General features: G+C 43.2%; 1 protein-coding gene across 1 annotated transcript in view; it reads right to left on the reverse strand.

The window, feature by feature from the left end:
• VWA3B (von Willebrand factor A domain containing 3B) overlaps positions 1–6,581 on the reverse strand; it is a 59,481-nt gene extending 52,900 nt beyond the window's left edge. Inside the window, 4 exon segments of the mRNA XM_066176548.1 lie at positions 461–555; positions 2,138–2,359; positions 4,028–4,113; positions 6,496–6,581. Coding sequence (XP_066032645.1) covers positions 461–555; positions 2,138–2,359; positions 4,028–4,067 — 357 coding nt within the window. The 5' untranslated portion in view covers positions 4,068–4,113; positions 6,496–6,581.
• Positions 6,582–14,085: the final 7,504 nt, after the last annotated feature.

The following is a 14,085-nucleotide window of genomic DNA, read 5'->3' on the forward strand; positions in this document are numbered from 1 at the left end:
AGTCTTTTGTGACCTGCTGGCACTAAGCAAAGCACTGCTTTGCATTGGCAATGACAGCGCATTATGTCTTCTTATTTCGGCATCCCCATTTGTTTTATTGATTACAATTTTATTTTTTTTAACTGATTCTGAGCATCTTCTCTTTAAGGGTTCCCTCTTTCAAGACAGGGTAGATGTTGCTTAGAAACTGCAATCTCGTCTGGAAAAGATTTACTGCAATGCTGCACCAAAGCAAGAGATTAAGACTTAGAAAGGAAAAAGTATATCTAGCTTTTCTGCCACGGATTGTTATCACTATCAGTGTGACAAAACAGAAGAAAAAAATCATCAAAAAATAGAGTTCTCAAAAAGAATATAAGTATTTTATGCCATAGGAAGGCATTTTAGTCTCATCATTCTGCTGCAGTGATAATAACAACTTCTAAGCACAGAGGGAAGTTACCACATCAGCCACACTTACGTTATACACGCTGCCATCTTGTGCTCTCTTGTATTGAGGAAACAGACCATCTGCATACCGAGAAGCCACAGCTTTCCCCAAGGTGGTCACATAATCTACAGTAAAATTTACAAAAGATCAAGTTGCTAATCTTTGGGACTACTTCAAACTGGTATTTTTCAGACCGATGTGTATGTCATCCATGTATGAGGCACATACATCAGTATTGAGCTCTTGACATTAAGATACTTGAGAGAAATTCTAATTCTGCTTTTATTTTCTGGTTATATATATGATGGGGCCCTGAGGCCCTCAACCTCTGGCTGCATCGTTTGTTGTCCTTGGCTGCATTCCCTGGATGGACCCTAGACATGGTTAATTACCTTGCCCTGCTGCAGGACTGTGTCCTATTCAGTGAGGGCACTGCCTGGGCTGCAGTCCCTTTTGGCTCCTGCTTAATTTTCCTCCCATAGAGCAGCCCTGCTTTTGCTGCTTCCTCCCAGTTTAGTCAGAAATGAGGAAAAAACCCACATACCTACATCTAATTACTTATAGGCCAAAAAGCTAAATGGGACTTTAATTATTGTGAGGTTTGGGCAACCGCACAACAGGACTTGCAAATATTTGTCTATCAAACCAAATACAAAATCTGGTACAGATAATGCTGTTCTCTTACACAACTCAATGAGTGCAGAAGTGAGTGCATCTAAGGAAAAGGCTGCACACTGCACTTTCAGTAGCTAAAAATCTTCTCCAGGATCTCCACTAATAGGAAAACATTAGGGGTGGGGTGGGAACAGTTAACGTCATAAAGCAGCTATCTGTACACCATGCTGCCCTGCCAAGCCAGTACATTCTGCTCCTAACACTGTAACAACTTTACCCCTGCTTAACAGCTCCTTCTTCATCTGCAGCATATAAGATATCAGGAATTGCACTGGTGATCTTTGAATGCCCCATGGACACAAGCCAGTCAAAACCTTAAATTATGCAACCTAGAACTATTGCAATACATTACAATTCCTACTTCTCCAGCAGCAAGCTGTTCAAAGAAAAGAATACATTACCATGCTCTGCAAAGCACCATTATGGCAGTGGTTAATAATTATTAGCAAACTCTTCCCCTCCAGCTGTCAGATAACTGCAAAGGAACATTTTTCTATGGTCTTACTTAGCATGAAAAGCAGACTGAATTCTAATTAAATTTAACTTTTTTTCTTAAAGCTGTATACCCAGAAATAATATACTATTCCCAAACACATTTACTAGCCCTAATGATCAATAGCAGATCACAGATTACGGCATGGCATACATTATGTTTGCCATCTGAAAGGCGACAGAGATTTCATCCTGTGTTATTTGCAAGAAAAAGATTAACAGTCAGCAGCACCAGCTATTTCCCAGCTATAGCTATATTGGTGAGGGTGTGAACTGCAGCCTGGGGTAAAGAAACAGTACAGTTGAGTAAGGAAAGCCATTCTCAGACCCTATGTCCTTCTCATATCCAGAGGAGAAGGAATTTCTCAGTTCTCTGAACTGGCAATGTCAGCAACTGTGGATACAGCTTCCATTTCTGCCATTATCATAAGTGACAATGTGAAAATCTCCACTGTGTACATTGGGGTGCAGAATGAGTGTGACTCTCTAGACTATTCAAAATTGGGGGGTTTATTATCCTATTATTGATTTGTCTTATACCTTTCCTATGCTGGAATCCAACCTGGGACAAAATCTGGGACAGGGACAATTTGTTTCTTTTGAGACCATAACTCTGAAGCCATTTAGAAGACGAAACAAGGGATTGCACATCTGTTCTCCATTGACTGACCGCCAGTCTCCTTTCCTCCTCTTTTGATTTCTTTTTGTGGACCTTGTGGGAATCTTCAGGATCTTGTCTGTGCTTTGAATCGAAAGTATCTGCTGTAAAGAGAAATGAGGGAAACACTACATTTATATTTTAACCAAACAATTTCAAAACCAAATGAGATTAATTTCTCCTTTCTTTACCTGCATTCCCACCTTTCTTTACCTGTACTCCATGGTCCTGCATATATGTATAGCTCACCTCTTATTTTCTTTTTTTTTTTATACTGAGTAATCTCCTTAATCTGGAAAGCTGCTCTCAGTCCTACACATCCACTTGCTGTTACATCTTTTTATTCATCCATTTACATTCACCTTCAATTTATTAAAGAAAATCTCTTGTATGTTGAAATTCAAGCCCTGAAATATAATTCCAGTTTGCCAGATGGCACTTCTTCCAACTCTTAAGACATCTCTCCTAAGTCTTGGAAATCAGAACACATAATAGGCATTCAAAGATCGTCAGACCGTCACTACATACACATTCGAAGCATTATGCAATAAACAAGTATTTCCTAATAATTGTATGCTGAAGTCCTACCATAAGCAATACCATTGCCCTCAGAAGAATCTGACTTTATTTCAAGGCTGGTGACATTCCCTCCAGTCACACGATTTGCCTCAAATTTAAACGATGAATCTGTCAGTTTCTGCTGTGGGCTGTGATGGATCATGTGCATGCACAAGAAATCATGGACATGAAGGTCCAGGTTCCTTTTAAGTTCTAGAGGACATGGAACACACCTGAGCATGGCAGTATGGTTTGCTAGGCTAGCTCGACTTCCATTTGGCAGCAGGAGCAGCTCAGACCCCAGAGTGTTGAGGCAGAAATGGAAGCAATGACAACAATAATGCCTCTGTTTCTCATCACAGAGGTTCTAGAAGGATTTTGGTATTTCCTGTTCATTCCCAAAATACTCTGCATGAGCTAAGCTGGCTCTAGTTGATTAAATACCCTTGCTGTATCTAACTTTACTTTCTGTGAACTTTGGAAATTTCTGTATGTTTTCTTCAGTACCAGCATCATCTGGTGTGTCCCAGCCCTCCTTTGCCCATATACCATGAACTGCCCATAAATGTACTGCATGTATCAAACTGGCCCAAAATACAAAGAAAGGTACTTCTGTCTCTAACGCCTCCAAAATAACCTTCAGTCTAGTATGGAATATGGTCAGAACTCCCTGCTAAATTCCAGTATTATAACCACCAACCTGGTTCCAAAGGTTCATTAGATAGACAGTTCTGCAGTTAACATTACATAAAGGAAATGAGACTCTTATCTTCAGAAATCATCTTTCAGTGTCAGAGGGCTGTTTTCTATACAGTGTAGACTGACATGTGTTCTTTCACCATCATCAATCCTACAAGCAGGACGCTGGGCTGGCATGCCTGTAGAGGTTGGCATTTTACCAGCCCTCCCCTGCTCTGTGCTGAAGCTGCAGTGACAGATGTTAACTCTAGAGAGAGGCAGGTGAAGGTTTGCAGCTGCTGGAGCTTTGAATACAGTCAGGCATTGTTTATAGTCACTTGAACAGTCGTTCCCAGTTTCCTTCTCCAAAAATAAATAAAGGCCAGCTTGGCACCCCATACACAGCCCAGGTGAGAGTGGCACATCTTCAGAATGGCTTGTACACAGCCAGCATACACATCACAGTGCTCCAAAGGCAATGGGAAGTTATCTAGGAAAACATGGAACCTATGCAAAAATAGTGATGAAATACTCACAGTCACTCCAGGCAAGTCTCTTAGATGGATTAGCAGTCATGATAGATCTCTTGACTGGCAGCTCCTCTTTGCTTTATTCTGAAACCCTGAGGAATCATTGTTTTAAAAAAATATAAATATTGTCATGCACAGGTCAGTATGAACTGCAGACCAACTCCACAAGCCCAGCCAATAATAAACTGCAGAAGGATGAGATCAGGATGTTCCACAAGTTAGAAAATATTATAAAGTAAAAATGATAGCTACTCTCCATCGCAAGAAAGGCTGAAGTCAGATTTGACAGTGATCCACAAGCTCAAAAGTGGGAAAACAGAAAATTGGTAATATTGTTTCCCTTCCTTCACCCTAAATCATCATTAAAAAGAGCCAATATACTAGAAAAATGAGTGTGGTGCTTTGACATGCTGTCAGTCAGATATAACATATTCTATTATTGCTTTACAGTATATCTTACCTTTGCTATAATCAAATTTATGACTTAACCTGGGAGTATCTGAGATGCAATTTTGTGAAAAGATTCATAACTTCGCCTGTAAGACTACAAGATGAGTCACAAAGAACAGGAATTATGTGTGTGAATGTGGTATAAGGCCCAAGTGTGAATAAGACACAGCAGATGAACAGAAGACAAAACACCAGACAAAGCAAGGTAGCATATAGTGGCTGAGTGTATTGCTTTGAGACATTAGTGCTTTGGTTTATCCTTTAATAAGCAAGACGAATGAATGAGGTATATTTATGAATCACTAGCAGGCCAGCTGTTAGCTGTTGTCATCAAGCAGTTTTTCCCACAGTAAAAGCAAAACCAGGATAAAATATTTAACCCAAAGACTTAGGTTTCTCCCTCTTTCTTCATTGCAGAATGGAACATGCTATTTATTCCTCTTATATGGGTTTAAATACCCATAAGGAAACATATAAACCATTTCAGTCTTTGTCCTGCTCATGAAGAAAGAGATGAATAGTGTGAAGGGCACGGAGGACCTAAAAAAAGCAGCACTCTGTCCTGCACCCTAACCCCCCAGGTGTTGTGCAGCACAACCCCTGACTAGCCTTGGCATCAGGGCATTAAAGGGAAGCCCTTGCCACACAAGAGCTGTGGCAGACAATGCCTATGGTGAAAGGCCACAGCAAGCCACAAGGCTTGTGCCATTTTTCTCTCAGAATGCAGTAAAAGTACCACAGTACTCGCGTGGTAATAGCTAAGACATATTTCCGGCAGCAGCATGCATCAGAGATTGAACCCCCAGCTGCTATCTCATTTTCCAGATGCCCAGAGGTATGGCAACAGATTTTCCCTTGCCTTAACCTCCAGCACCACCCCCAGTTTCTTCAACAACACCTGGACATGAAACGCTCTGTATGAAAAGGGGCATTTGAAAGGAGATGAAGCAACTTTCGAATGGAAACAGTGAGCTCAAAACCACTGATAGCTGGGATAGCCGTCAGCCCAAGATCTGAATCCAAACAGGTTATTTTCAAAAGGTGAACCAGTTCATCTGGGCACCTCTACCCTTTCCGCTCTGGCCAGTGCAAACAAACAGCTAAAGCCGTAACCCACCACTGGCCCCGAGTGTGTAACGTGTGCGGGTGGCGATGTTTGCTGAGGTCATTCCACTGCGCTGCCCCTGACAGGCGGGAATGCCTCGGGAAAGCCCACACACCTTACAGCCCAAGAAGCTGCCCCAAAACCACCTGAGGTGCCAAACCCCAGATAATGAGTGCAAAGGGCTGAGGCTGGTGGCTGCCCGCTGAAGAAATGGCATCATGGAATCAGAATCGGTCAGGTCAGAAGAGACCACAGCAACTCCTCTGGTCCAATCTCTGCTCAAGCAGAGCTACCCTAGAGCACATAGCACAGGATTGTGTCCAGGATGTTCCTGAATATCTCCAAGGAGGGAGACTGCAGAACGTTTCTGGACAATCTGTTCCAGTGCTTGGTCACCCCCACAGTAAAGAAGTTCTTCCTCTTATGCACGTGGAACTTCCCATGGACCAGTTTATGCCCTTTGCCTCCTGTCCTGATGACTGGCACCACTGAGAAGAGTTCGGGTCGCTTCTCTTGGCACACATCCCCCCCGTCCGCCCCCTTTTAGATATTTATACACTGATGGGGTCCCTTCTCAAACAGGGCAGAGGTGTCAGAGCAAAACCGCAGCGGGGCCTGAGGAAGAGGGGAAGAGTGGGACAAGGGCCAGGGTGAGCCCCGGCCACGTCGCTCACCGGCGCGGCGCCCTCGCAGCGGCCACCTGAGGCAGCCGGCCGCGTCCCTGTATACACCGCATGGCAACGGGCGGGGAAGGGAAGCGGGGGCCTCCGGGGTGAAGGACTACGGCTCGGCGGAACGGCCCTACGCCAGCGCCGGGGCCCGCCTGCCGCTGCCCTGCGGCGGGACCGGGGCCGCCGCCTGCGCCGCCTCCTCTCCTCCCCAGCGCGGTGGCGTCCGCCCGGCCGCCCCGCGCCCTCACCTGCCTCCAGCCGCGGCCTCGCCGCCGCTTGCCCGGCCGCCCTCGGTGCCGCTGTGAGCCTGGAGACCGACAGCGCCCGGTTGCTACGGCACGGCCCGGCCTCACCCCGCGCCACGGCCACCGAGCGGCAGGAGGGACGGAGCGAGGGCTGAGCTGCCCCAGGGCCGGCGGCACGGGCACCGGCACCGGCACCGGCACCGGCACCGGCACCGGCACCGGCACGGGATCGGGCACGGGCGGCTCCGGGACCGCTGTCCCTGACCCTGCCGCTGCCCCTGCCACCGCCCCAACCCTGCCCCTTCCCCTGTCGCCGCTGTCACGGGGAGATCGATGAGGAATAAATTCATCCTCAACAGGCGCCTGCACAACGCCGTGCATTCATTCCTTGGGGAGCCAGAAATACACGGGCCGACTTGGAGAGTTACAGAAATCTATATATAGAGTATTCGAGCCTTCTGGTCTCGTTAATTCTTAATTTAGGCTAAGCCGTTGACAATATTTATAACAAGAGCAGCCACGCATGTCCTTTATTTAAGTCAGAGAAACAGTACACACTGGCTGGGAAGTTGCTGTGCTCCCACAATCACAGACTCAGTCAAGTTGGAAGGGACCACAGTGGGTCATCTGGTCCAACCTCCGCTCAAACAGGGTCAGCACATTGCACAGGATTGTGTCCAGATGGTTCCTGAGTATCTCCCGTGAGGGAGACTCCACAACCTTTTGGACAATCCTTTCTAGTGCTCGGTCACCCCCACAGTAAAGAAAGTCTTCCTCATTTTCAGGCAGAACTTCCTGTGCAATAGTTTCTACCCCTTGCCTCCTGTCCTGGTGATTGGCACCACGTAGAAGAGCCTGGCTTCCTCCTCCTGACATACCCCCTTTAGATAATTATATGCACTAATGAGGTCCCCTTTCAGTCATCTCTTTTCAAGGCTGAACAGGCCCAGCTCCTTCCCCCTTCTCCTGGAGAAGCCAAAATAAAAACTATTGTAGAGTAGTAAAATATACAAAAAATATGTGCACCATAAACCTTAACTTGGCATTAAAAAGCTCCTGTTGATGTAAGATAACCAGAATCCCAGGTCTTTAGTTGAAGTATTTGGTCCATAAATGTTTGTGAGTTCAGTTTCCAGCTGAGAGACAGATAGGGCTGAGATTTTTTGCTTTGCCTTTTTTGTTCTGGTTTACTATGCAATCACAGAGTAACAAAAGATCTGTCACTTTATAGGATCAAGGGATCAGCCTTATCTACATATTGATGTTCAGATGGAAACACGTACCCACAGGCCATCCTGCAGCATGCCAAAGCATTGGCTTCAACTCTCCAGGACTGGAAAACAGAGAAGAGACAGGCAAGAGAAGTTCCTTATAAGGCACACAACTGGGATGGGAACATGACTTTCTGGAGCTCCAGTTTCTCATACAGTTGGAGAGTTTAAAGACTAGCCTGGGCATGGCAAATGATTCAGGCTTGCACAACTCTTCCCCTGAGGTATAGAAAAGGCATAAATTTCTCAGGCATGGAACAGTTTCCCATCATATCATTAAAAATAGTAGGTACTGAATGTTCTCAGGATCCTTTCAGACACCATGACTGCCATAGCACAAGCTTCTGTAGAGACCAATATATTGGGGGAAAGGCTTAAAAAACTTCTCTTGAAAGTGTAAGTGCAATGGATTTATCAGTGGGTGCCCAAGAATCAAAGTAGTCAATCTCTCGATTTGTTATGCTTCTTCCAGTGAAATTTTTTAACCAACACTCAATATTCCTCACTCAGGTCATTTTTTATGTACTATACAGAAAAGTTCCATCCATTGTCATGCATAAATGTCTGTAAATATAGTAATTACAAGAGTTGTTTAAAAGTGATTATATGTGCTGAAACTTTCTCTGCACAGAGTGTGCCAGAAATCTTCACCTGAGGCTTGGCTGCGCTAAACAAAATATGTTGCAAGAAAACATTCCTTAAAATGCTTTGAACTGCAGGGCTTACAGAACTGCCTGACAAGCCCAGGGGCAAAGGCTGACAAATGCAAAGCTACTTCTGGCTCCCACGGGCTTTGTAATCAACTGTAGTTGTCTCTTAGGTAAAATTCTGAAGAAAATAAAATGCTCTCCACACATCTCATAAACATTATTCATGTGGAAGCCCTGCCTTGGCCATTGCTCACTCTGCAACTTGTGAAAATGAGGAATGTATTTTCCAGATGCTGCCTGCTGAATGAGGCCAGGCTGAATAATAAAGGAGGTGGTGGATCCAAGTAACTTGGAAGTGGGAATTGACTCCTTGTCAATTGCGATGGTAAAATTAAATCTGGAGCCATTCTGTCATCTGACCTTTAGGCTGAATGACAGAGTGATTTTGATGGGTGGAAACATGTTATTATCATTATAACATGCATCCTGAGATTGCATTAGCAAGCATGACTTCGTTCTGACTGGAGTACTTCACCTGTCAGTAAATATATTTGATCACTTTTTCAGCATTTTCAGGATTTTCTCTGTAGTGGTGCTTAGAACAGGAAACTGTTGGCTTGTGGTTTTGGATGATGATTCCTTTTCAACCAAAATAATCCACTCTTCTTCAGTCTTTCATTTAAAAAAAATCTCAACTCTTTAACATATTATTTCTTTTAGTGAACTAAAACCACATTTAACATAAACTTGCAAAATTTCTTTTCCATGCAAAGCAGTGTATATGGTGCATCTAATCTAACTGCTCATGTATTAAGGGACTTTCTCTTATGGTACACAGATCAGTAGCTGAGAATACTCATGGCACTGATGCTTATGGCTGTGATAGTACAAAGAATGAAGCTTCACCAGGAAGTTTAATGCTGTCACACATCCTTCCCCAGAGTGTCATGCTTCCTGTTGACTCCCTTTCAAAGAGAAACAGGAATCAGTTGCAAGTGGTAAGGAAAATAACAAAAACAATCTGGACTGAACCTGGGCTAATGCTGTCCTTACACATTGTTTACAGTGATTGTCTTAAAAAACCCCTGTATATACCTAAAAAAGTTGATCAGCGCAGAATATATAAAGCATAAAAATATCATCAAATAAGTAAAATACTCTTTTCAAGTATATGTTGTTCTCACCCCCCAAGAGCCTTCTAAAAAATTTCTAAAAAAACATTCTTCAGAGTTTCTAAAAAACAGAGGTAAGTCAGTTAGCCATAGAAGAGCTGCCCCTGCTATCTGCAGTACTATACTGGCATCAGTGTGGGATTTCACCTGTTCCTGCCTAGAAGTCAGGCAATCAGGGCAGGACGGAGCATTGGGTAGAAAAGCTGGACAGAGCAGGCTCAATTCCATCTATACAGCATTGTACTGTACATTTACCTGAAGAGAAGTATTTTAAGATTCTAAACATTCCTTGAAATTGCTCTTTCTGTTTTTAAGGTAAGTCCTTAAGTTTTGCATATCAAAACTGTGCATTCTACAGCTTGGGATTGATTTATAATCCATGGGTACATTAGTTTATCTGTTGTGAATTTAGAAGTAATCACTCTTTTGGGTGAGGACATTTTAGGAAGGTAGCATGAAATGAAAGAAACACACACTGTGTCCTGGGGTGAAGGGAGGCAAATGGGGATAAACTAAAATTTTAGGGGAGGAAGTGAGAGACAGGAAAAGAGCTAAGAATAATATGACTGATGTGCAGCAGCAGGGAGAAGCAAGAATTCAAGCTGTAGAAGTGGGATCCACATTAAAGACGTGAATACACTTGACTGGAAAATGGGGGAGAGTTGGACTGTCATGGTGGTAGTGATGTGTATAGAGAGGCTTTTTACCTCTTGCCCCACAATATCCACAGCAAATAGGATGCACTGAATAAACAGTCTCATGCTGTAGGAGCACTGAACTGGAGAAGGAAGGCACAGGAGTAGGATGCTAATATCACTGCATAAAGGTCTAACAAACTATAATAGCTGTAGGACTAAACATAGTTAGCCATAGAGGGGTAATGAAAAGCTGGGCATCACTTGTAAATGTTTAGTGTCCATGTTTAAAAATCTAGTTTCAGGCCTTGAGGAAAGAGAGTTGTGTTTCCAACAGAAGCCAGTAACTGGTTGTCCTCACCAGCCCACCCATGTTTTTCAGTTGTGTGTGTCTCCTCTGCTTAGTCATACACTGCTGCTTCCTGAATCTGCCAGTGCAGTCTTGAAAGAAGCATAGTTGCTGAATATGCATATTCAGCTTTTTTTTTTCTTCTTTTTATTTTTCTTTGGATCTATCCTTAACTAGAAGTGTTTCCAAACTGAAACTTTTCCATCCCTACAATTTCTGTCTTCCAGTCACCACATGTAGTATGGATAGGTGTTAATGGAGGTGACCTTGTCACTGAAGAACCAATGCTACTTGGAGCAGTGCATAACAGATCAGTCAAAATTTAAAATTAAAAATAATGAAAAGATCGCAGGGCTCCATGACCTTTGTTTTTAAGACAGGCACTGCAAATCAAGGTTTGCCACTCCCTGGTACCCACACGGTGTTTGTGTCTTCTGGAATGGAGGATGAAAGATACAAATACTGCTGATTCCTTATTGCCTTGGGGTGATATTGCCTTACCTAGATCACATGAATTTCTTTCCAGGTAGCCTGCTTGCACAAGCTCAAAAGCATGCTAGCAGGCACTGTGCCAGTACTGGAGATACTATACTGAAAGGAGAATGAGGCATAAGCTGCCCGGGAGTGCTTCTTGTCTTCCTGAGCCAATAAAGAAGAGGCTCTCACAGCTCTTGTTCTTCCCCAAGTCCATCGTCAGTAAAGTTCTTCTTCCCGTTTTTGGAAGTCACTCTTATTTACAGCTTGTCTTTGACCTGAGGGGTTCTTTTTAAGAAGATTGGAAAGAACTGGTTTCTTGTTCCAGTGATGAATTGTCTCATTATTTGCCATGACATTTTCTTATCTGTCTTCCCATCACAGGATGATTCTAGTTAACATGCGAAAAAAGTCCCTGCCTACTTCTACTGACATCTACCTGCTAATACCCCTTGGTCTGTGAACCCCCAGGACAGGCCATTGAAGCCTAGTAGTTTATCAAGAAATGAGTAACACCGGTACAGGTAAAGAGACTGAGAAGCACAGAGAGCAAAAGTGGGAAAATAAGGTCGACGTTTTTGTCCATACTAGTACAATGTGCAAATAAAGGAGACTAAGGTAGCCATTAATAACTCTAGTTTAGAAAACTGAAAAAAAAAATCCTAAATGTGAGAAAAGAGATGATCTGGAACAGACTTTAAGCTAGAGTATTGGTGGGATACAAGCAGCTTAAAAGACAGAGGTTAATATAAAAGGGAACAGACTGACCAAGAAGTTCCTGCCCATTCCTCTATTCTTAGGAGTAGGGATGTTAAGTGCAAGGTAAAAATGAAAGAGGATAATGAGGCATAAATGGAGAGACAGGAGGAGTGAGAAAATGAATGAATGAGTGCATGAGAAGATTAATTCGCACTGGAGGGGAAATTTCCTATGGAGTATTTGAAATAAGAGCATGTAAAACCCTTACTAAAATTTGCTTTGGATTGAGACACTCACTTTGCACCGTCATAGAAACACTGAACATGGAGAGACATTTGGGGCACAGCTTTGACAGTTTACGCTGAAGATGCTTCAAGATGGTACCAGAAGAGTTCAAAAATCTAACAAATATTCTGCCAACACATTTAAAACCCAGTAAATAGCTTAGCAAGCTGAATACACTAGGATACACAGGATAAGCCAAAGCTAAAAGTTCATTCTTTCAAGGCAAGATGGAGAATGAACAGTTTCCTCTAGTAAGGGAAGGTTTAGCTTATCATCAGGACTAGGAAGCTACAGTGATAAAATTGTGCAGTGGTTTGAGCAAACCAGCAGATTGATTTGTCTTCAAAAACTCCAAAGTCTTTCTGGCAGCATCACGTGTGAAAGGGTAGAGAGAGGTCATGTGCGACAAAGTTACCAAGATACCTCACTCTCTGGGATTCCAGACAGGTTGGAGACAATTTTTTTAATAGTATCTAAAGGCTGTATTTAACTCAAAGGACATTGATTTATAATGATACAGTCTTTATGAAAGTCAGGTGGTTTTATTAATAAATATCAAGAGCCACAATGCACTCACTGTACTCTACCTGTGATGTGACCCCAACATTCATACTCAAATCAAATCATCGATGAATGCACAAGGAATTCTGCCATTGTATTTTATTTTCTTAAGTGTGTGCCAGGGTGTTACATACATTTCTGTCACATTGTCTGCCTTCTACAGAAAAATATGTATTGACTAGAAATCCTTGTTACAGTGACTAAGCCTATGAGATTAGGAAATGTTTGGAATGACAGAAAAAAAGACCAGTAATTGTTAAAAACAATTACTATAAGAAATTGCCCATATTTTATAGTAGATAACAGGGGATCTTCACTGCAACAGCAAATCAAAGTGGTTATGTTAAGATTTCTAATCAAGCCTAGACAAGAAATACTTTAATATTGTGGTATTACTGCCAAAACTACAGAGAGCAAAAATGGGGTAAGAGAAGCACCAACTGATGAAAATAAGGGCAAGACCCCAAAGCAATAGCTGCTGCAGGGGGACACTGTGATGGTGAGCAGCAGGAAGGTACAGATGAAAACAAGCACAACAGGAGGGGTGAATCAGAGGAACGGGAGCTGACCCAAAATATCCCACTACCATTCTGCAAGATATATAATGTTATGTAACAATAAATTCAACATTTTAATATACAAATTAAAACCCTCTATGAGTAAGATGCTCCTGTATAGACCAGGTTGGATATTTTACTGTGGACAACTGTAAATCGAGCCTTTTTCCATTTTAGGTAAAGTCGATGTGGACTCATCTGCTTGTCAGCCATTAAATATACAGCAAATGACAGTGCATCATCTTGAAAAATTATTTAAGCTAAATAGTATTATTTTCTTTCATGCAGAATATAGTATCATGATGTTATCAAAAGGGATAACTGGAGGTGAGAATTGCATGTTGCTGTTCACTTAAGCCTACAAAAAAGGGTTGGCCTTATACGACTTCAGCACCTATGAGATGGGTGATTAATCAGAGCTAGTCACCTGCCCTGCTTGGCAAGTCAGTGGAGACAGATGAGTTAGCCATCTCCCCACAGCCACATGTGCTCTGGCTGCCCAGGCTGAGTGTGCCAGCTTGCACCTCTGCGAAGAAGGGAGTGCTTGCAGTCTCTCCGATGTTAGAAATGGTGGGAATGATGGGCAGGTGTGGTCCCATCAGTGGGCTCCGATCTGTGCGAGGGGACCAGGCAGACACCCCTTCCTTGTCTTGGTGAGAGCAACCTGCTTTCAGTGGCAGTGACCTGTGCTGCAACAGTAGAGCTTGGCTATTCACTGTGCTCCCACCATTCCCGTCTGCACCAACCCTCCATAGGGCAGCAGGCAAGGTGGGACGGGATTGTGTAAGGGCCTCAAAGCTCTGCCAGACCCGAGCTGCTGGGAGTTATGTGCCACAATGAAGTCCCAAAGATGCTTCCTAAATCTTAAGCTGACATTGCAAGGCTTGCTGATAAAAGGGGTTTTAAAAGATTTGTTTCCATTTGTAAATGTAGCAGCCCA

This window comes from Chamaea fasciata, unplaced genomic scaffold (assembly GCF_029207755.1).
Source record: "Chamaea fasciata isolate MVZ Bird 193981 ecotype frontalis unplaced genomic scaffold, bChaFas1.0.hap1 SCAF_2, whole genome shotgun sequence".
NCBI lineage: Eukaryota > Metazoa > Chordata > Aves > Passeriformes > Sylviidae > Chamaea > Chamaea fasciata.